The following is a 23,875-nucleotide window of genomic DNA, read 5'->3' as shown; positions in this document are numbered from 1 at the left end:
GTGTGTGTGTGTGTGTGTGTGTGTGTGTGTGTGTGTGTGTGTGTGTGTCAGTGTAAACAAGTGTGTGCGTGTTTGTGTGTGTAAACAAGTGTGTGTGTGTGTGTGTGTGTGTGTGTGTGTGTGTGTGTGTGTGTGTGTGTGTGTGTGTGTGTGTGTGTGCGTGTACCTGTACGCGCGTGTGTGTATGTTTGTTTGTGCGCGTGCGTATCTGTGTGTTCATGTGCGTGCGCGTGCACTTGACAGGACGTGAATGGTGTGAACGCCACGCAGGTCGCACAGTCAGCACTAAAAACACGCAGCTTCCTCAACGGGAATTAGAATAAGGACGGCACCTCAACGGTAGTTATAGGCTATACGTTGCCTTTATACTTGCCTAACATATGTCTGTATTTTGGCATCCACTAAGATACCTCACTTGAGATGTCACAGACACACCTCGTAGCGTTGCGGAGAAGGGGGGGCGGGGGGCCAGAGGGAAGAGGAGGTGACCCAAGTTAAAGATTGCATCTTCCCTTCTCCAATGATCAGCCACACTTGTCAGAGGCGCACATCACGCACACACACCGACCCGGTCACACACAAACGCATCCCCCCACACCTACACACACACACGCGCGGATATCCGTTTAGACAGTCGCGATTGCCTATACGAACCGACGGCATCCTTGATTCGGTATAAAACGAAGCAGCGACATACCGAGCGGAGCACACAAATTACACTCCGCCACAGACAGCTGGGCTGTTGCTGCAACTGCAACAGTCTTTTGTGTCTGACGCGAGACCCCCATAGCTTGTCTCCACGGGCGACGGACGGAGGAGAAGAGGACCAAAATGGAACTGATGGATCAGAAAGAGCGACGGGGAATGAATATCAAAGGCTTCATGAAGAAGAACTGGCTGCTCATCGCCACGGTGATAGCGGTGGTGCTGGGTATGTATAGACCTACACACGACCCTGTGCATGTGGAGAACCGTGGATTGCCCTCAACCTGCTATGTCTGGACGTGCAACGCACCCCGTCCTTCTGGTGTGTTACCGTCTCATGATGCAAGTGTTTGCAGCGGTATCGGTGAAGTATTTGAATAGACTCATTCATGCAAAAGCTGTCCTCTCATCGGAATGTCTACTGCAGAAGCCCGGTGAATCATTAAGCAGTCCCGGGGTTTTATCGCCGCTGCATGTGGGTTAGGCGGTGTGGGTGATGTGTGCGTCCACTGTGCTCTCGCATCTCCTGTATCATTCAAACGTGACCAGACTCAAGTCCGTCCTAAGTATCCGTCTGCACCGGCGGATTCCACGAATGGGGACCTGTGTAGCAGCACAGCACAGCGCACAACCATTGCAATCTTACCGCAGATATGACGAACCATTCTTGAGGTCAGACCAGGAGAAAAAAACGGTCTATCCTATAAAATCATCATATACAAACTCAGGACCAGATATGGGCCTTGTCCTTCGCACGCAGGATGGAGACTGCGTGTGAAAGAATGGATCTTACTTGGCGTTTCATCTGTTGATAGTTATTGCAAGCTGGCATGTATTTCCATGACACCTGCATCAATTCAATGGAGCTATGTTTAAATATATACATGATGCAACGACATCTGGAGAATAAACATTAAATACAGTAGTCTACAATGTTAAGGTTAACCTCAAACCTTCCACAACAAGAAATATATGGTGGGAGGAGGGAGGGGGGAGTAATTTAATTTGCCATTTTATCACCTATTTCACGTGCCCTCACATGATTCAAAGGTGATCAAGACAACATATATCTCAAATATATACGTTTACGATGGCCATATAGCCCATCATTATAGCCCATTAAACACTCAACAACGTGCCCAGTAATCTAGTGCACTGTCTTCTCACTTGGCACCGGCCCCGTACCTTGAGGAGCGCATACAGGGGAAGCCTAGACGAGGTGAACGATGAAGGGGATGAGTGGTCCGTGTTTTACCGTTCTCGTCCTCCATCTTCCATTTCACCACCAGGAACAGACCCTTCTCCCCTTCACCCTGTCGCGGTGGGCCCATATTTACTCAGGGGTCGTAGAATGTGTAATATGCCTGCTCGCTATTAACGCTTGATATAAGGCGTATGGATATTCAGAGTGTATCAGCAAAACCAACCAATCCGGATTAATGGGGGTTTTATGGGTGAAAAAATGCTCATCACCCAGTAAGGGCCGAACCTCGTACAGTTAAACAGAGAAGGGGGTCTTGTGGACCCCTGGATGTGTACCTGAGATCATCTTTCAGGACTGGACTCATAGGCGGAAATGTAACTCATGAGTGAAAGGAACGTTGACCTCCCCATTTATTCACAGCACCAGGAAGAGGGCGAAAGAATCAAGGCATTGTTACATTCTGTCTTTAGACGGACACAAACAGACAGATAGAAAGACGGACAGACAGACAGACAGGCAGACACAGACAGAGATAGATAGACGGACAGAGATTGATAGACAGACAAATAGAAAGATAGATTGATAGACACAGACAGACAGACAGACAGACAGACAGACAGACAGACAGACAGACAGAGGAGGTAGATGGACAGACAGACAGACAGACAGACAGACAGACAGACAGACAGACAGACAGAGATGGTAGATAGATAGACGACAGACAGATAGATACAGACAAAGATAGATCGATGGATAGAAATATATTTGAGTTTCATTCAGCAATCGTCAGACACACAAACATACCACTACCAGCAACCACTTAGCAACAGCAACTTCAACCAAGGGAAAAAGAACAACTCAGCATGTCTGCTTTATAGAGAATATCCAAGAAATTCTAAAATGATCAAAGGAAGGCGCAGCTTCCCCCACACACCACAGTTCACTTCCTTTTTATTGAAGCACTATGAATCATTTGGCTGGTGGTGAAATAATAGACATGTGTAAAGAACTGACGGCGTTACTACACAACGTATTTAAATAAGTTGTAGATAAATATATAGAAAGACAGACAGACAGATATGGTAGAGGAGATGTTATGTCTGATCAAAATCGAAGAAAAGTTTTCATATTATACTTCCAATGGAAAAGCACACAAATTGTGCTTAAAATGTCCCTGTTTGGCTTCTACTCGTCCAAATTTTATTCAGATTGCAAAGCATAAACTTGTTATAATAAACAGATGAAACTCCCTTTCCAATTTAAATTCAGTACACGGTTTGTTTAATGCGTCTTTCCATTTGTCTTAGATTGTGGAGATTCAATCGACCTGCGTGAATCGACAATGACTACCCAATCAGGGCACACCAGGGTGTGTTGTGATTGGGTACCACTTTGATATATTGGCAACGGTTATTCCACATTATTCTCCATCTATGTAAAGATATAATTGTTAGAACTGTGACAAAGGGAAATGTGCATTACATTCAAACATTCACATCAATGTTATGCGTGTAGCTATATCGTTGCTATCACAGTACTGTACTTTTGATGGAAGTAGCATAAAGATAGCGCCACTGCTTACCTCATCCCATAATCATCTAATGATAACCTTAGCTTGAAGATGTTAGCTTACGACCCAGCATCAACAACATCAAGTTTTGTGACCCCACGATGTTTGTGTGTGCGTATGCGTGTGCGCGCGCGTGTGTGTGTGTGTGTGTGTGTGTGTGTGTGTGTGTGTGTGTGTGTGTGTGTGTGTGTGTGTGTGTGTGTGTGTGTGTGTGTGTGTGTGTGTGTGTGTGTGTGTGTGTGTGTGTGTGTGTGCTCCAGGGATCGGGTTGGGCCTGCTGGTGAGAGAGTACACGTCTCTGTCCCACTTGGAGAGGCAGTACTTTGGGTTCCCCGGGGAGATCCTGATGCGGATGCTCAAGATGATCATCCTGCCGCTCATCATGTCCAGCATGATCACAGGTGAGCTAGCCTAGCTCAGCCGTGGTGGGGGGGGGGATCACAGTGCTTGTGTGTTTATGAGTCTGTGTTATTATGTGTGTGTGTGCTTCAAAGTGTGTGTGTGTGTGTGTGTGTGTGTGTGTGTGTGTGTGTGTGTGTGTGTGTGTGTGTGTGTGTGTGTGTGTGTGTGTGAATATGTGTGTGTGTCTGGGGGGGGGGGGGGGGGGTGCGGGTACATGCTTGTGTGCGTGTGTTTGTCAACAAATGTGTTTGTCCTGAGGCGGCTGCCTCAGGACAAACACATTTGTTGACAAACACATGTTATTTGACAAACACGTGTTCTGTCACACTTTTGCGCAAAACTGGAGGTAGGAATTAAGGCATAAAACCGATCAACTGGGATGATAGAGCAGTTGGTTGTAAGTTTTAGAATAAAGACAGACAAAGATAGATAGATGGATAGATATATTTGAGTTCCATTCAGCAATCGTCAGACACACAAACATACCACTGCATCACCAGCAACCACTTAGCAACAGCAACTTCAACCAAGGACAAAATAACCACTCAGAATATCCGCTTTACAGAGAATATCACATAAATACTCAAATAATCATAAGATAAGGGGCAGCTTCTCCCACACAGCAGTTCTACACTCCCACAAGTTCTACGTATCTTATATATAGAAACATTAAGGATGTCGTTCCCGGTACAGTGTATGTGTTCATCACCTCGTGCTTGCAGAGTCATGGTTTTTTATACTTTCAGGAATCGCTGCGCTGGACTCTGAGGTATCTGGGAAGATAGGCCTGAGGGCTGTGGTCTATTACTTCACCACCACCATCTTCGCAGTCATCCTGGGTGAGTGAGACCGGCCACTCACATTAGTTAATGCGGTAGAAAGCATTGACTCATAGTGTTCATGTTAACTAAGGTATTTATTGATTCATAATGCATTAATAGGGTTAGCTTAACCTGACTAACCCTAACACAAACCCTAACCCTTAAGTTAATGATAATAATAATTATAATAATAATGCTTTTTAGCCTTAACTAATCTCTTGTAAATGAATGGTTAATTAATGTACCCTTATTGTAAAGTGTTTCCAGGAGTTCTACATATTCTTTAAATCACCGCTCCAAGAAAACAACAGTACAACATGATGTAGTATGTCGTTTGGTACCTCGTCCTCTTCAAGCTTTAAAAGAGAACCCAACCCCAACACCACTCATACATACCTAACCCTAACCCTATCCCTGGTTTGCATCAGACGACTTCCCCTTAAACACCTGCTACGGCGTGCATCGCCTATGATTGGCTGATAGGATCACCTGGTCACCTGCTGATTAGGCGTTGATGGGACACACCTGTCCTCCGCTAGTTGGCATTTAATTGAAGGGGTGTTTACAGGGGGGCCAGCAGCCCTGCAGCCACAGAATGAATAACAAATCCCTGAAAGTATCTTTTAAAGGCAGGCTGATGCGGTCTTGTTCTCCTTTAAGTTTAGAGACACTCAGAGTGTGGGATATGGGATATTAGCACTGGAAGAAACACAATTGCTTGTGTCCGTCGTGTGAGGTGAAGGGGAGATACGGTGTGATGCCTTTGATATTACGGCTCTATCGGCCGACGTAAACCACATCATCGCAGACGACTAACAGCCGGGCGATCTCATCCAGGCATCATCCTGGTGGTCTCCATCAAACCTGGGGTGTCCCATAAGCACTTCGGCAGCACCGGGACCACGCCCAACGTGACCACCGTCGACACCATCCTGGACCTCATCAGGTACCACGGCAACCGTGACCCTCTAAAAATGCACCAATTAGAATGCGGCAATGTGCGCAGCCATCCTTTTGGTTCAAAGTTTGGTTCAAAGAACTGCTCCCACACATCAATCACACGTTTATCATTCTGACCATGATCGCTTTTGGTTCGACGTGAACTAACCTCATCTTACTCCCTCCGCAGGAACATGTTCCCCGAGAACCTGGTGCAGGCTTGCTTCGCACAGGTTAGTCCCGGGAGCCCTGAGAAACGAAGACAGTCCGCTCGGAAGGAAGCCCCTGGTCTTTATTTATAACATGCTATACACCCTTATCTCATAACACAGATACTGCATGCCATGAAATGCGGCTTATAGGTTTTTACGGCCTCCAGTCCAGCTCTGCAGGGCATTCATGTAGAAAAACAGCCATGATTGTAAAGTACCCAATTCTATGTGTCAACGTTCAGACTGTGCCCCGCTATTTTGTCGAGAGGGTAGTTAATCTGCAATGTTGGGCCATGCATAAACTGCATTCAGTGTTGGATCTCTGGTTTGGCCTATTGAAGTGCGAAAGCCTATTCATTTGGGATATGATGGAACAATATTAAAGACTTTTTCTCCCCCACGGTGTTTCCCAGTACAAGACAAAGCGTGTGGAGCTTCCACACGCTTTTGAAGCTCCACCAAAAGTTCTGCCGGAGAACGCTACGTCGACCCCGCCTCTCGTGACTACACTGATGGCGGTTATGGAGGTAAGCGTACGCAACGCTGCATTCATGTCACCTGGGTCATTCGGGCGATTGGAAAGCCCAGCTCATCTCTTACAAATGAAATAAGTATTACCCATAATGTCAAATGTATTTAAGGCTAGGGAAGGCAATTTATTTTGGATCCATTTGTTGAAATTCTCTTTACATCCCGACAGCAGTCACTAAATCAAAAGCTCTGATAAACACCTAAATTAAATGATTGGAGGACCTACCTGTCTATCGACCGACCCACCTGGCTACTGGCTGCTCTTCCCTCGTTTGCTAATTGACCGCAGTCCTCCACAAGGCTGGGAGGGGTGGGATTTGCTTTTCAGTTGGATACTTTCAAAATTGAACATACTGTGGCTGGTGTCTCAAAATAGCCTACCCAAGCCTTAATTTTTAAATTATATAATAAATGAATCCAATAAATCCAATATTTATTGGATCTTTGTCTCATAAATATTCTCCATGTTTTTGCGACCAATGTCCAGCATCCCTGCTCAATCATTTCATGAGTGACATCACTAAGTAATCATTAAGGCAAAGTACTGTTAATGATCCTACCAGCGACCTACATTAAATTTCCCTCACTGTCTGCATGTGCAACTGACCCTCGAACACTCTCCCTTATTGAATTATTATCTCTCACAATAATTATACACGTCGATCACACATCGCACATATGATACGGTAAAGCAACATACGAAAACGACGATCGGAAAACAGTGTACGATAACATACAATAACCGACGATCGGAAAACGGAGAAATAACATACGATGACGACAATCGGAAGACACGATGGGATAACATACGATACCAAATGATCTGAAAACACAGTACATAACAGATGATATGACAACACGGTAAGATAACATGCGATAACAGATGATCTGAAAACACGGTAAGCTAACATACGATAACCGACGACCGGAAAACCGGGTTATCGGCTACGTACCAGAGAGAGGAGCCTCTGTTGAGCGGTGCGTATCGGGTTCCCTGCCCTCTCCGTTAACCAACGATAACCGACAGTTATGGAAGACGTTGGAAGACGTCGTTGTGAGAGATCTCCGCTGAGAGGTCTGTATCGGTTTCCCTGCCCTTCTCATTTTCGCTCTTCTAGCCAACAGGCATGAATGGATGTCTTGTGTCCCCCCTGGCAGAACGTCACCAAGGAGTACAAGATCACGGGCTCGTACTCTGAGGGGATGAACGTGCTGGGCCTCATCGTGTTCTGCGCCGTGTTCGGCCTGGTCATCGGCAAGATGGGCGCCCGGGGCCGCATCCTGCTGGACTTCTTCGACGCGCTGAACGAGGCTACCATGCGGCTGGTGCAGATCATCATGTGGTACGCGGGTTCTACCCAGAATGCATTGGGAGTGTTTTTTACGAATGCAAATGCAAATTTTTTCAGGACGATTCAGAGTATTTGAAATTGAATACATTTTATTTAAAGTGCCCCAAAAAATAAACATTGGACAAATGTAGATGCTTATTTTTAAACGTGAAACCTGTAATTATGAGATGTAGTGGAGGTATTCCCTTTGGGGGTTTCCTGCTTTTCCTTAGCAATGTATTCCATTGAACATGGTACCGAATTGACTCTGCAAATAATTAATCATTTGGACATAAAATGGTCCAGTGACACACACACACACACACACACACACACACACACACACCCACACACACACACACACACACACACACACACACACACACACACACACACACACACACACACACACACACACACACACACACAACCACAAACACACACAGCCAGCCTTTCTAATAATCCCTGTCTGACCTTGTCTATAAAACGATCCGTCTCATTTCAGCTACATGCCCGTCGGAATCCTCTTCCTAATTGCGGCCAAAATTATTGAAGTGGAAGACTGGGCGATCTTCGGGAAGATGGGTCTTTATATGGCCACCGTGCTGACTGGGTAAGACTGAGCACAGATTTATAGCTGGCCTTTGGAAAGCCAATGCTGGCGCCCCTCCGAAGAAAGACGCCGTAAAAAGAAAAACAAGGGCTCTGCCGGAGCGCTGATAAGGGAGCCAATTTGGGGGGGGGGGGGGGGGGGGGGGTTGGAGTGGGGGGCTTATGTGTCTGTATTATGGACACGTTTAAATGATAGACCGATCCGGTTCATTTGATTGTGGGCATGAGGGTATGCCACGGGGGTATCTTTGAGCCCTGACTTAATAATGTCGTTGACTGCCTGGGAGAGCTTAAACCCAGAAACAAAAGCGACGTGTTAAGACACGTGGTGATGACTCTGCAGTCGGAAAGTTTCACTTTGAGCGATAAGCCGCTGGCATAGAGGTCAATCGTTTTTTGAAACATTAAAAACAGCGGTGAACCGCGGCGGCGGTGTTGTAAGACAGTAATGGAAGACGTTGCTAAGCAACCGTCATTAACAAAGAAAAGTCATCAACAACACTAACACTAATGTGGAAGGGGCTTCCATGTTTGGGGCGCTGGTGTCCCTCCTCCTACGCTCTGTTGGGTCTTCAACTCTCTGTGCCGCTCCCTGTTCCCCACAGACTGGCCATCCACGGCCTCCTGATCCTGCCGCTCATCTACTTCGTCTTCGTGAGGAAGAACCCCTTCACGCTGATGCTCCAGATGGCCCAGGCGTTGGTCACCGCCCTGATGATCTCCTCCAGGTCAGCAGCCCACAGACGTTAATGACCTCTTTGTGGATTCGTAGTCATACCCTCTTGAATACATCCAACGACCGGGGCTTTGGTCCATGAGTTGTTCCACGAACAAAACTGTCCGAAACTCAACGAGAAGTACTCGTGTGAGACGTGTGTGTGACACTTGTGTGACGCGTGCGTTTATGTGTGTATCTGTGTGTGTGTGTGTGTGTGTGTGTGTGTGTGTGTGTGTGTGTGTGTGTGTGTGTGTGTGTGTGTGTGTGTGTGTGTGTGTGTGTGTGTGACGCTTGTGTGTGATGCTTGTGTGACTTTTGTTTGGCGCGCATGTGTGTTTGTGTGTGACGCGTGTGTGACGTGTGCGTTTGTGTGACGCCGGTGTGCGTTTCTGTGTGTGTCCCAGCTCCGCCACGCTGCCCGTGACCTTCCGCTGCGCGGAGGAGAACGTCGGCATCGACAAGCGCATCACGCGCTTCGTGCTGCCCGTGGGCGCCACCATCAACATGGACGGCACGGCGCTGTACGAGGCCGTGGCCACCATCTTCATCGCCCAGCTCAACGACTACAACCTGGACGTGGGACACATCCTCACCATCAGGTGAGAGAGGGGCCTCTGGGGGTAGGGGGGGGAGTTATTGTTGGTGTTATGCCGCCATTTTGTGATGATGAGGGAGAGAGAGAGAGAGAGAGAGAGGCGAAAGAAAGAGAAAAGTGCGAGAGAGAGCGAGAGGGGTAATGATAATCACAAATCCTTCCACGATTTATGACTAAATAATGACCCAACCACCATTGACATGAACAATGCCCCCCTATACTTCCAAAATGGAGGCGATGTGCCATCACGATGAACAAGACCTTTGGACTAGACTTTACACAGAGAGGGGGGATAAACACAGGTGTCCCTCCTAATGTTGATTACGGGTCTGCCACTTTTTCGACAGGACTTATCTTCACTTGGTGAAGATGGTCCATTGAGAGAATTTAGAATATCAGAATACAATTTCCGAACTATCTAATCAAACTGATCGACACTGTGATTGTATTGCATATTTAGTGGCATGTGATAATTTCCTTAAGAATTGCAACAAACGGTTTCAAACAGCGATCCCGCTCATGCATTCAAACGAACCCGTTGCCCACCAGGAACGGCGTTTCATTTGAAAGAGCTTTTAAAAAAAAGGTTTTCAATTAATGGTTATTTCTGCAAGTATGATTGATGGTTTTCTGTGCGATGCTGCGTGTGTTTCAGCATCACTGCCACACTGGCCAGCATCGGCGCAGCTGGGATCCCCAACGCAGGCCTGGTTACCATGGTGATGGTCTTAACAGCTGTTGGGCTGCCGGCCAACGATGTCACGCTGATTGTTGCCGTGGATTGGCTCCTGTAAGTAGGCTACTGACTAAAGAAACTAAAGCGTATTCTTTTTGCCCTTTATCACTAAGCGGTTAACAGTGAAATCAAACGCATGACAGGAAGGGGCAGGGAGGGATTATAAGGGGACCCTGATCAGGGATAGGCTAGGGACTTTGGGGATCGAACCCAGTACCTTTTGCCTGGCAGTGGAACACCGTACAACACTAAACTCAACCCTGCTGCCCCTTCTCCAAGGGAGGCAGAAAAGAGGACATTCACTCAAGAGTCTAGGAAAGCCATTTCAAATACATAAATACATACATAAATACACTATCACTTCAAATATATGTTTGTACATATTAGGTCTTAAACTTTGTCCACTGGCCAGAACCTGTCTGTGCTCTGAGCAGGAGGTGAGGTGAACCGCTACCAAAACTCAATAAGCACTTGGCAACCGAAATGGGGGGGGGGGGGGGTGTACACTAGGGCGAGCAGCAGCAGCACAGCCAAAGGACCACAGAGGCAGTTTGTACTGCAGGCAAACCCAACCAGCTCAGGCCGGTCGCTGCGGAGCCCTGTTGGCATCGTAACAGACCTGGTGTTTACTGTATTGGGGACGGATGATATGGGAATTCTGAGGAATGGCTATGACTGAAAGACGATAAGGGAACCGATCCAAGCGCATCGCAATACGACCTAGCAAGGGCCAAGGGAGGTGCAGCATTCACAATGAACCCTCGACGAGACAAACTCAACCCACAGACTTGTGCCTTTGGGTTTCTCTTTACCAGATGATCCCCTGTTTGTGTATGTTTGTGAGTGTGTGTGTGTGTTTTGGTTTGTTTGAGTTTGTGTTTTTTCATATCTTTCATTTCTTTTTTCATATCTCTGGCCGGCTGAATGGCAACAGCCGGCCAATCATATCATCAATGCTCGGCTTAGATCAGGAGGACCAACGGGTTGAATTGTAACCAGAAGTTTTCTGGTTTCAATCCCTCTACACCTCCCAGCTGTAGAGGTGTCCCTGAGCAAGACACCTGAGACACTTAACTACTTCCGACGAGCTGGCTGTCGCCTTGCATGGTTGACTCCGCCGTCGGTGTGTAAACGTGTGCGTTAATGGTTTGGAAGACTTGTATAAAAGACTACAAGAGACTCAAGACCCACCTGTTCAGAATTCACCTAGACTGCATTGCCACCCCGTCCCTCCCCTCCTACTTTTTGTATGTTGTACGTCCTGGCACTTAATGTACAGACTTATTCTATGTCGTCTTTAGTTATAGAACTTAGTTATGTAGCATCTTATCCTAGCTGTATTTGTTGTATACTGGGAATGGGTTAACCTAGCGATTGTTGGAGCTTTGCACTTGGTTCTATGAACATCCTTACTGTACCGACAGCAATATCTTGTTGTTTCACTTTCATGACAAATGTACTTATTGTTAGCGGCTCTGGATAAAAGGGTCTGCTAAATGCCCTAAATGTAAATGTAAATCTAAAAGCGTCTGCTCAATCTGAACATGAACGGATAACGACGGCCTTTTGGGGTCTTTTTCTCCAGCGACCGTTGCCGCACCATGATCAACGTGCTGGGGGACGCGTACGGAGCGGCGGTGGTGGAGAAGCTGTCCAAGCGGGAGCTGGAGCGGATGGACGTGGCGTCCGACGTGGACATGGCCAACCCCTTCGCCCTGGACTCGCCGCTGGACGACGAGGACTGCGAGAAGAAGTCCTACGTCAACGGCGGCTTCACCGTCGACAAGTCGGACGCCATCTCCTTCACCGAGACCTCACAGTTCTAGTCGCCTCTTCAGTTCCCCCCCCCCGACGCCATGGCGACGAGGTGATGGAGGGACGCCGCCGAATCCTAATCCCGCCTCCCTGAATTCCTGACCCCCCGAGCACAAACATTAATATCAGCGCCATCTTGTTTTTGTCCCATCCAGCGTTTAATCAACCCCCCCTCCCCCCCCCACCACCTTCTATCCAATGGGGGGGGCGGACATGCGCCGTTCCTAAGCTCCAGCGTCACTAGATTCAAGTGCTTCCTTGCTACGCAGACCGTGTGCCAAGATATCAATGTAAAAGCCTTTCTTCTGTGTTGTTGTTTTTTTATTACAACTTTTGGTTCACAAAGGTGCACTGACCGGAAGTGTGTGTGTGTGTGTGTGTGTGTGCGGGTGTCTGTGTGTGTATGTGTACGTGTGTGTGAGATTGAAAGATTGGAGATAATTTTTTAGCATCAAAAAATAGATCCACACAGAGCAGTCATCTGAACTTTTCTTTTCAAAATAAAAGCATGAGGATGAAAAAAGTATAAAAAGAAACTCAAGATCGCCACGCACTTCAAATGATAATTATGTACTTTACTGTGAAATACTACTACTTTGTTTGTTATTTGTATTGTTTCAAAGCTTTTAATGATCAATCCTTGCGTGTGCTTGTAGTTTATAACCAATTTCCCCAGACCCAGTGTTGTGTCTGTAGCCTATAGGCTATTATATTGCCAAACTGTGCCAAACATAATAGATTTTTTAATTATCTAGATGCATGAAGCAATACATGAAAAATGGTGACGGCTGTTTACAGACATGATATAGTATTGAGTCCAAAAGTTCACCAAGAGAAATGATCCCATTCACAATTGATGAGACACTGTGAAATCCAATTAGGTTTATTTTCCCATTGTAAGTAGGCCTATTGCCAACTATAAACGTATTACCTATACTTCATCAGGTTCTTTTTCACCACGCATTTCTCAGTGGAGGTCCATAACATTCGATCACTTGTGTTGGACGATTGTTATAACTGATTTGACCTATTTCTACCATTTTTCGACATTTTGCATAGTCAAGTTATTTTTTATGCCATAGGGCTGTGGGGCAGAACCGATTTTACACACTACACTCCTGCGATTCAACCGCTCTGTCCTGGGTGAATGTGCATAGTAAGAAGGACGTTGCAGGTGTTTTTGTTCTATATTAAAACACACTAGAAACTCCACGTTGCAGCCCAAAATAGAGCCGTCTCACAGCAAAAAGCTTCCTCAAAGGAAAAGGGTTGTAAAGAGGACCACTGCACTTTGTGAGTTTAAAAAGAATGTCCCCGCTTGATCAACATCTGGGGGGAGCAGTGGTTGATCCGCTTTTCTTTTGAGTCCAGGCAAACAAGCGATCGGGATATATGGCGGTGGGTTGAAATCGACTTCCGTTACGTTGGGGCAAACGGGGGGCAGGTTTGATCAAAAAGTACTGTCCGGTTGTCTGGTCGTGACATAATTGGCTCCACTATGGAACAAAATGACTTGTAGTAGCCCGACAATGGGAAGCACTTTATTTTATCTGCCATTGTTTATTTTGTAATTTCTTGGAAAAACGAATAAAGGTCGAATTGTGTGAAACTAGGTCAATACTAAGCATTTACTCAGTATTTTTTTACCAGTCAATCCGCGGTAGGCCTATAGGTGATCAGAGAGAATCGCCGTGGTTCAACATGAAGATGTAGGCCTACTTGAACTGCAGATTCCAGTAGGCCTATATCTCATGAATGAATAAACAATGGATTTAATAAAAACTAGTATAGAAACAATTTCCGAACAGATATACATTACCAGTTGGGGTCTATACACCACACAAAGTGGGCAGATACAAAAATGGTTACACACTAATGATTAAATTAACTGTTAATGTAGGTTCGTTATTGCGCAAGGGTCCATTTTGAAACATTCTCCCACTCGTTTATTCTTCAGAAATGACTGAAGAATCATCGAATGGTCTCGCTTCAAGCTTACGGCCAAGAGGGACTTGTTAAAAATCTCCAACCCAAGCCATTTTTAAGTCCATTTACTCTATAGAGATATGAGTGTTTTGCGACAATGTGTGTACTGTGTGCCATAAAACGCTCCGAATTAGGTTGCTAAGGCGTAGCATCCTGAATGTGCTGCTAGGAGCGTACAAAATAACCTGGGAGGCTCAGAGTCCTCACAAAACACCACTACCATAAAGTCCTCAAACACTGCTACATAACACACACACCTGCTGATCCATGCTATTAGCATATCAGTTACGACCAGAGCAGTAATTGCTGCCAATGCAGTTCATTAATTAATACTTTTTTTTGATTGGTTAACCTTTAATTAGCATAATCAAGTATTTGGCAAATCAGCAGCCGTTCCAATAATGTATTATACAGTTCACTGGTCGGACACCAACACACTTCTTCTTTCACACTAGCTAATGTATAACCACAATTTTTTAACATCAGAACAATTGTGCATTGTCATTCTGTGATATTGTGTCCCGAGAAGATATTATCTATCGTTCATTATGGAATTGATATTGAGTGTTGTTCCAATGGGCGGTTACGTATTGGTCTAAGTCACGTCATGTATTTTACAATACAGTTAAGGTTTTTCAGCCAGTAAGACTTTCTTATTTAAGAGATACTAAATATTAATACGACCAGTCTTCTTAATCACCATGGGTTGGATCCAAGTTAAACCATGTTAGAAGTATTGCAATTGAGCCAAAACATCACCTGCGACAGCAAATAGAGTGTAATAGTGTATTCTTAGCGATGACAACTTAAACACGCTATAGTTTGATGGATATAGAACGGATATAGCCCCTGTCCCACACCCTGACCGTAGATCACAATGTTCCTGCGCTCCGCCTTCGGTTAATGTGCAACGCTTCAGGCAGCTCACACACACACACACACACACACACACACACACACACACACACACACACACACACACACACACACACACACACACACAGGCTATAATTTGACTGTAAGGGCCTTGGAAGGGGCGGAGACGTCTCGAGGACTCTGCAAAGTCAGGTGAGGAGCGGTGACCCAGAGAGCAGTAAGCACTGTCACGCTGCCTCCGCCGCGGGCGTCACTGCACTAACGTGCCTAGCGAAAGGTAGCCGCTGCCGTTGCACCGTAGACCGTACTACGTCGTCACTGACGCAGAACCATCAATGCAAAACACCGGCCCATGGAGAGGTGTGAATTACCTCCAGACTGACGAAGAAAGAAGAATAAAAGGGTTCATTCCAAAAGGTTTATTCAAATATAAGACTCAATTAATACAATCTCTCTGTTTCCGTGCCGAGCCACACTTGAAAATGTATATTTTGAGAAGGGAGGCATGTGCGTGTGTGACGTGTGTGTGTGTGTGTTTGTGTGTGTGTGTGTGTGTGTGTGTGTGTGTGTGTCCGTGCACGTGTCCAAACTCCGTCAGGGCAGCCCCGGGGAGATGGACCTGCGTGTTAACACCTCCTCCATCTCAGAGGCCGTGGAGCCCTGTCAACACAAACAACAAGGCAGCTCACAGCCAGCCCCTGCTACCCCCCACGTCCTCATATCCCTTCTACTACAACCCCACGGACCCTCCCAGGATTATTGGACCTTCCCCTTCACTCGTGATTGACGGTCGTTTGTTAGTCTGGTGGAACTCGCCGCAATTGATGTGCTTTGTTATTTTGTTTCCTATTTTATTATGTTACTTTAGGCAAAATCAATTTTTTTATCTCAGAAGGCTGTCCTGTCCTCAGGAGGTAGAGCAGTTGCCCTGTAACCGAAAGGTTGCTAGTTCGAACCCCAGCTCCTCCTAGCTGAGTGTTGACGTGTCCCTGAGCAAGACACCTAACCCTAATTGCTCCTGACGAGCTGGCTGTCGCCTTGCATGGTTGACTCTGCCGTCGGTGTGTCAATGTGTGTATTAGCCGATGTAAGTCGCTTTGGATAAAAGCGTCTGATAAATGCCATTGTAATTACTGCATTTACTGTTTTAGTGATTTTGTTTGCACACACATGCACATGTTATATCTCATGAATCCACTCATACACACCCAAACACAGGTAGTGGTGTTCACCATGCAGGGGGCATGCATCAGAAGCTCATGCTCAATGGCACTAGGCATACTTTAGCAAGCGGGAGAAGCAAGGGGAATCGAACCCGCTACCCATTCTGTCGCTAGGCTTCTCAGCTCTACTACCTGTCCTGGGCTATAAATATAAACGGCCATGTCTGAACTACACAGCACTATACCTACTACCTACTAGTGTCGGTACAAGATAGTTTTAAATCATAATTACTCAGTTTTAAACCTGAGTAATTATGATTTAACAAAACAAAAAGAAAACGATATTTTCCCACAACTTGTACTTTTGGTTTAAATGAATGGTTGAGAATCACCTTAAACCACCTATTGTTAGATCAGTAGGACATTTAGAGAGAAAGGACACACTCGTTCTAGCCATGCTGTCACCCCCATACACCAAGAATGGGGCTGGTGAAAGTCATTCTGGGTAATGTAGGAGAACACACTTGGACTGATCTGAAGGAACCCCCACCGCGATTGACAAGTGGAAATGAGAATAAAAAATAAGATAATGTTTGCACAACATTAACCCTCGAATGAGTTGCAGATTGACAGACTGTCAGGCTTGGAGCGAAAACTCAAGCAGAGGAAGCTGGAATCTACCAGAAATACAGAAAACTGCAGGAAAAGCAGGAAACAGAAAGGAAAAGGCATCGTCCGAACTAGGGAACTTAAATCACTAATAGAGCACAGGAGGTGAAACAAATTACTCATCAACCCAGGTGACCCACATTTGGCTAACGAGACTGTAGGACTTTTATAAGCCGTTTGTTTTTAGCCAGGGTGTTCCTGGTCTGACCCCCATACCGTGGTAAAGTCCAGATTGAATGATAAAACCCAACTAAAGTTTAAACCTGTGGGCACATCCTGCGTAACAAAGACCATGAGTGTGTGTGTGTGTGTGTGTGTGTGTGTGTGTGTGTGTGTGTGTGTGTGTGTGTGTGTGTGTGTGTGTGTGTGTGTGTGTGTGTGTGTGTGTGTGTGTGTGTGTGCGTGCGCGAGAACACGACTCACCGAGAGGAGTCTGCGCATCGCCCTGGGGGTGGTCAGCAGTCCGCGGACGCGCTCCTGGACCTCCTCCCACGAGTCGGCGGGGCCGTTCCAGCGCGACCTGGCCGTCGCCACGGCAACGGAGCCGAGCATGACGTCGTGGCCGTGGCTATGCCCCAACAGGAGTCATGCTTATAGAGTCATGGTTTTGTTATGATCTGCTGAGCTGCACAACACGAGTTGTCCTCAGAAAGCTGGTGCAATAACGTTTTTATAATGCACTCAAGCATATGGACCAACAATGATATATATAGCAAGGGTAATTGCACTTCCTGCTGTTGTTTTAGAGGGTTCTTCTTACTTCCTGTCATGGGGTCACTTCCCATAGTTGAGGACATTTTTTCATAAACTGTGTCGCCCATGTGATCAGAGGTAGCATTGGCTAATAGACAGTCCACAACAAGGGAAGTAGACTCGTTTACCCTACTTCGGGGCGGCAGTAGCTCCAGGAGCAAGGCATCAAACCCTCACTGCTCCCGACGAGCTGGCTGTAGCCTATCATGGATGACGCCGCCGTCGGTGTGTAAATGTGTGTGTGAATGGGTGAATGTTTGGCAATATTGTAAAGGGCTTTGGGTGGCCTCTGGCTACAGAAAGGCGCAATATAAATGCAGTCCATTTCCCATTTGACTGCCCTTAGCCGTGGGTCATAGAAGTAGCAGACCATTAATTAGTGTTGCAAGGGACACCTGTGACGGTCCTAAGACGACAGCTCGGTGAAAGGGGGCTGCTCTCTCAGGGGTGCTCAGAAGGGGAAGGAGGAGTAGTGAAGTACCTGCTGCTGTTGCCTGACTGTTGCTGCCGGTAGCGACGCCACAACGCAGAAGGAGAGGCCGAACGCTGCCGACCAACGGGAGCATCCAATTCAGGAGAGCTCTGAGACGTTAAAAAAACATGAGATGGAGCGGGTCAGGCTCTAACACTTTTTACATGGCTCACTGAGCAAAATGATATCACTTCCGTGTGTGTGTGTGTGTGTGTGTGTGTGTGTGTGTGTGTGTGTGGGTGTGTGTGTGTCTGTGTGTGTGTGTGTGTGTGTGTCTGTGTGTGTGTGTGCGTGAGAGACTGGGAAGTATGTGTTCTTACCCAACTGTCAGCGTTGGATGCCATCCTACCATCTGAAAGTTCAAATAAAAATATAACACATGATTAATCACCAGAGGGAGAAGAAGCAAAATATTTTTTATATCTCATACCGATTAAATAGCCTCTAGCCCTCTCTTAGCCTTTCACAGCCAACATCATTAAAAAAATTATACTTGTGTAAATATAAAAAAGATGATATTTACACACACAAAAAAAAGAGTCAATAACATTATCTGTTCCACTTAAGGAATCGAACCTGCGGACACGGAGCGGAGCGGGTTGGGTGAGGGCTTGCTGGGGGCGGGGCTTCTGTCCACCAGTGCCGAGCGACGAAGGGGCGGGGAGCTCCTAAGGCCCGCCCCCGGCCACGAGCTCGCCATCTATAGGACGACACAACAGACCCTTTTCACAGAGGAGTCCTCGTATAGGAAGTACACAGGTGTCACTCATTAAACTTATCAAGGGTCACTAACTTGACTTACAAGATAATACTTCTTTCCAGGATTTATTTGTTTAAGCGGTTTATTTATTTATTTATTATTAGGTAAAACAATATCCCGAGCTTGAGAACTCAAACATGGGATATCGCCCAATATCCCGAGATAGCGAACCAATCAAATCGCGCCATCTTAGGAGGTTCGCGTGTAGCATACTAATCAGTGGTGTAGTCTACTTTATTGTAGTGGGTATACTGTGATGATTCCCTCCCAGCCTCGTACAAACCCGTCCCACCGGTACGTGTACGTGTGTGGCGCTTATGGGGTGTCGCACCACACTCACCAACGCAGGGGTCTACAACCCGCTGATTTAAGAGTATAACGATTATCAACAATCATGGAAAGCTGAGTAGGTTTATCAGTTTTAATAACAGTATGAACAAATAGAACACAAAAATGAAGTTGTCCTTTGTATGTCTATAGTAGCAATAGCACATGCTAAACAAGGACAAAATCTACTCAAAATAATTTAATGAACTGTTTACAACCATGGCTAACCAGTGCATGAGAAGGAGATGACAGGAGTCTAATGTTTCACTCTTTCAATTGCTCTAATTTGAGCTCTTACTGATGTTATCTAACATACCATACAGTAATTGAATTGTGTAAAAGTGTGAAATTACTGCACCTTAAAAATGACCATGAATTAGCTATACTCTCATTTGCATAGTGATTAACATTATGAATTTCAATTGTGTATACCAACTGTATGTTGGCTGACATTTAGCTAACTTTTTTTTCCCTCCACTCTAACCAAGGATGCCTGTTTTTAAATTCCCTAGCCTGACACCCAGTCTGAAAGGCTGGCCAAGGGGTTCTCATCTAAAAGTAACAAGGAGATATAAAGTGGGATTAAAACATTGTCTTCTGTTGACTACTTATTATGTGGTTTACACATTAATATGGGAGGACTGGACACACACACACGCACGCGCGAGCGCACGCACACACACACACACACACACGCGAGAAGGAGGGGCTCGGCCCGCCAACTAACGTGCAGAGATGCAGGGGCAGCTTCGCGCTTCGTAACAGAGACAGGGCAGAGCGCGAGCGCGCAGGGGGAATTTTATGAATGGTGAATGTAGGCGATAACTTCCCCTGCTTAAAGTATTTTATTGCAGTTATACCCAACCGGTATTTGCGAAAAATAAACACAGAAGTGAAAGATCTGTCACAAGACGATTGATACGTATCCGTGCACATTTTTAAGTGGGTATACGCAAATCCTGGTGCGTTCCTAGTGGGTATACGGCGTATACCTGCGTATCACGTAGACTACACCACTGATACTAATACCTCTATACACAAGGGCACTGGAAGCAGACCTTGATTCACTGGTTTATTACTACCGTGGCCTGGTACATGAATGTAGCAGGCCTGTAATCACTCTGATGAGCCACACCTGTGTTGGTCCATTCCATGACACCTCCTCAACAAAGTCGGCAAAAGAAGGGCCTATCAGTATGAGCTCATGTTCAGGCTAGGTTACCGTTCGTCATAACGGAAGGAGATAACTGGAAGGAGTTCTTAATTCTGCCAATGGTTGAATAGTACTGAGAAGGGGAGGCTCCACCGGTGTTCCAGCCCCCGGGACAGAACAACCTATACTTGTACATGACCTGTACTTGCACGGGTCACGTTCAAGCACCTCTGGTCTGAGTCTGACCATGCTACACTCCCTTTCTCCTTCAACCTAGACTGTGTCTCTAGGCTGTTCACATAGAAAATACAATCCCATTCTTTCTGCGTACTCAGCCTCATTAAATTAGTTACTTGAGTTTTAAAGAGCAGGGACTAAATAAACAATGTTGACATTGCGCCTTCTTTACGATGCCATCAACAGCTTTAAATTGGTGTTTTGAATCCAAAATCGAATGTTATCTGGACCCTAAAATGTGAAACATTATGTTGGGTAACATGATGTCGACTTAAATATATGCCCAGGCTATCAGGAAATCACATGATATCACACCATCATGGCAATGCTGTGCAAGGTCAAATCGAAAAGGTGCGATTTCGTTTCCTCCTTCAATCTTCGATAATTTGCCGCCCCCTGGTGGTGGTAGCGTTTACTAAACCCATTATGCAGTGGTGGCTGCAGAAAATGGTGTGAGCGACTAGGAATTTGTCACTCAAGTCTGAAACTATCTGTTGCTGTCTACTGCTGCCTGCCTTGGTCAGGCAGCAGTGACCAGAGTTTGTTGAAAACTCTGGTGACTCTGGTTGAATAAAAGGGTGTTGCAGAAAGTACACGACAGTAATAAGAAAAATATAATAACATTTCTAATGCATCTTTATGCACAATGACACAGGAAAAGAGAAAAGTACATGTCGATGGTGGAGGTAGATTTGTTCATGGATTACGTCAGACCAGAAGGCCTCATCAGCTTCTCCAAACGTCTTTACTCACACGCTGGGGCGAGCTGCTGCTCGTATCCGCTGGTCCCCGTTTGGTTTTCTCAGAGTCCTGCTGGAAAGAAACACGCGGGCCCCCGTCCGACCTAGTGGCCCCCCCTCCACCTCCTCCTCCTCCTCCTCCTCCTCCTGCAGTACCCGGGCGTCTCCGTGGCGACGAGGCCCTCTGCTTGCGGGCCCTCAGTGCAGACTTTGTTCTTGGTTTCGGGCCCTGGATACAAACAACCCGCCACCATCATCATCGTCACCAGCATAATTAACATCTTCATCATCATCATCATCATCAATGCATCACCCATTTTGGGTGCAGATACTTAGTTTAGTTGTGTGGCCAGGGGGTCCATAAGGTCTACATTTGTCTGACATAAACATCGGTTAACATATGCATTTGTTCGATACGTTGACAGTAAATGACAGTCCAACTGTCATTTATTTTTTAATACCCTAGAAAATGGAATCCCAGCAGAACAGATAAACACAGGTTAACCGATGATGTAATCTTTAAATCTTATCGGAGATTAACAAGGTATAAGTATGGCCTAGCAAGTATGCGCAGGACGGTGCCGGGTGTTTCGGTTACTGGGTTCGATCCCCAGCGTCCATACTGTACCATAGGCATCATGGAGCAGGTTCCCCACTGACCCCGTACCTCCTTAATGACATGGATCTGAACCTGCTGCAGGTCAGTTTGGACGACATCATCTGGTAACAAGGCCTGTCATCCAGAACCACCCAGATCTGCATTGAGACACATAAACAGCTCACTGAGGTCCAGTCCTACCGTGGATACGTTTGGGTAAACGTTGCTGTCTGCGACGGCTGAACATTCACAGATGGTGGTTTTGGTCCAGAACTCCAGCCTCGGAGCAATACCCTATGGAAGATAGATAATAGTTAAAGGATAGAATGCAGGATTGACTCAATGTTGCTGTCTGTTGTCTGCTAGCATGTCGATAATTTAAAATGTAATACTTTGATATGATTTGGTCGTTTACACCAAAAAATGTGAGCTAGAAAATGGAAGATACAGAGAAGACACAAAAAGGGGACTTTTCCAGGTATATATCAGGACCTGATCAAACTTGTTTTTTTCACAGTATAGCCAACGTCCAACGTAGTCTCATATAGCTTGTGAACTTGGGTCTGAATTTACCGGAAAGTGGGGTGCACGTGTCATCAGAACCTCTCTCCCAACACCAGAGTAGGACGGGACCAGCTTGGGCTGAGGGAAGAGGAAATTGCGGGAGTCTTCTTCGAACGATGCCAGGGTGTTCCCGTCTGACAACAGAGGAAGCATGGTTACTGGCTGAATGACAAGTGTGTGTGTGTGCGTGTGCGTGTGTGTGCGTGCGTGCGTGCGTGGATATCACCTGGATGAGTCAGCTGCACCAATTCCATTGTGACAGTCTCGTCTGAAGATAAAAACACACTTTTTCATGCAGCTCACATTTCGATTAGTTTGTCTTTGTCTCTCTCACACACACACACACACACACACACACACACACACACACACACACACACACACACACACACACACACACACACACACACACACACACACACACACACACACCCCTTACTTCTTGCCCCCCGCAATAGGGCAAGAATTGTAACCCCATTCTTGACATCCATCAACCATCAATAATAATTATATATATTCAATAACATTTCATATTACCGCACCAGGAAACCAGTTCAATGTTTTACAAAAATAAATATAACCAACCACTACATACACTCCATCATGACAGCAATGTCTCCAGGGTCAACCGCAAACCGAAATATCTAGAAGAAGAAAAAATACTTTCTGAGAACGGGTTGTTGTTAGACATTGACATCATAAGCCCCTAATATCAATCACCTAACCCTCTGAATGTAAAGATTCATCGAGGCATACAGAGAGGGAGTGTAGGAGACTTTTGATATTCAATAGGTTATGCCAATTAGGAACAGAGAATTTGGACTGTGAATGATCTTTTTGTTTACCTTTTCAAAAGTCATCTTCTGCTGAAGAAGCAGCGGGAAGAAGGCAGGGACACACGGGGATTCTTGATACTGCCCCATGACGCACACACTGAGGTAGACGTAATCCTTGGCCCACAGATGGACCCCGGGACAGGACACCTTGGGGCGGACATATTCATAGGCCTCTTACTAACCCTTTAGTTAAACTGAAAACTCGGTTTAAGCTTTGAGATACTTGTAAACAAGAAAATAAGAAAATTGTGAGGATCAGCCATATTTCACATTTCTAAATGACTTATTCAACAGAATATGAGAGGAATCCAATAATAGTTGGCGTTTTATGGGGACATTTGTGCACGAGTAAAATAAAATGATGGAATTGAAAAATACATAAAGGTAACATAAAAAACAACCGCAGGTGTCCTACCGTTCGGATGTGCAGCTCAGTCACGACTTTCAAAGCTTTTCGCGGCATCTCTGCTAAATATCCTTCCAGAGAAGATAGTTGCGAGCTTGCCGGAGAGCGTCCCGTTTCGTGTTGCCATGGGACCCTTTAAACTTC

At 45.9% G+C, this 23,875-nt stretch overlaps 2 protein-coding genes across 2 annotated transcripts; one reads left to right on the top strand and one right to left on the bottom strand.

Annotated features, from left to right (window-relative positions):
• The first annotated feature begins 513 nt into the window (after positions 1 to 513).
• On the top strand, positions 514 to 13,811 carry slc1a1 (solute carrier family 1 member 1). Its single transcript, XM_030338144.1, has 12 exons — positions 514 to 931; positions 3,740 to 3,880; positions 4,628 to 4,720; positions 5,540 to 5,648; positions 5,832 to 5,874; positions 6,267 to 6,380; positions 7,543 to 7,727; positions 8,221 to 8,328; positions 8,933 to 9,055; positions 9,450 to 9,644; positions 10,296 to 10,430; positions 11,962 to 13,811. The coding sequence occupies exons 1-12, from the start codon at positions 832 to 834 to the stop codon at positions 12,200 to 12,202; spliced, it is 1,587 nt and encodes a 528-aa protein (XP_030194004.1). The 5' UTR covers positions 514 to 831; the 3' UTR covers positions 12,203 to 13,811.
• A 1,797-nt stretch (positions 13,812 to 15,608) lies between these two features.
• spata6l (spermatogenesis associated 6-like) lies at positions 15,609 to 23,850 on the bottom strand. The gene is made up of 12 exons (XM_030338180.1): positions 23,741 to 23,850; positions 23,335 to 23,472; positions 23,085 to 23,133; positions 22,716 to 22,757; positions 22,499 to 22,623; positions 22,127 to 22,219; positions 21,341 to 21,556; positions 18,687 to 18,810; positions 18,431 to 18,462; positions 18,120 to 18,220; positions 17,309 to 17,453; positions 15,609 to 15,713 (listed from the first exon to the last, which is right to left on the bottom strand). Exons 1-12 carry the CDS (start codon positions 23,786 to 23,788, stop codon positions 15,648 to 15,650), a joined length of 1,179 nt encoding a protein of 392 aa, XP_030194040.1. The 5' UTR covers positions 23,789 to 23,850; the 3' UTR covers positions 15,609 to 15,647.
• Positions 23,851 to 23,875: the final 25 nt, after the last annotated feature.

This window comes from Gadus morhua, chromosome 17 (genome assembly GCF_902167405.1).
Source record: "Gadus morhua chromosome 17, gadMor3.0, whole genome shotgun sequence".
NCBI lineage: Eukaryota > Metazoa > Chordata > Actinopteri > Gadiformes > Gadidae > Gadus > Gadus morhua.
This window is presented reverse-complemented; position numbering and strand designations above follow the sequence as displayed.

Excerpts from the sequence above, each read along its gene's own strand:
- slc1a1 (XM_030338144.1), top strand. The coding sequence starts at position 832 with ATGGAACTGATGGATCAGAAAGAGCGACGGGGAATGAATATCAAAGGC. Across the intron at positions 7,728-8,220 it reads CTGGTGCAGATCATCATGTG|CTACATGCCCGTCGGAATCC; the intron begins GTACGCGGGTTC and ends GTCTCATTTCAG. Across the intron at positions 9,056-9,449 it reads GCCCTGATGATCTCCTCCAG|CTCCGCCACGCTGCCCGTGA; the intron begins GTCAGCAGCCCA and ends TGTGTGTCCCAG.
- spata6l (XM_030338180.1), bottom strand. The coding sequence starts at position 23,788 with ATGCCGCGAAAAGCTTTGAAAGTCGTGACTGAGCTGCACATCCGAACG. Across the intron at positions 22,624-22,715 it reads GGTGCAGCTGACTCATCCAG|ACGGGAACACCCTGGCATCG; the intron begins GTGATATCCACG and ends CTCTGTTGTCAG. Across the intron at positions 21,557-22,126 it reads TTTACCCAAACGTATCCACG|GGCCCGAAACCAAGAACAAA; the intron begins GTAGGACTGGAC and ends GTTTGTATCCAG.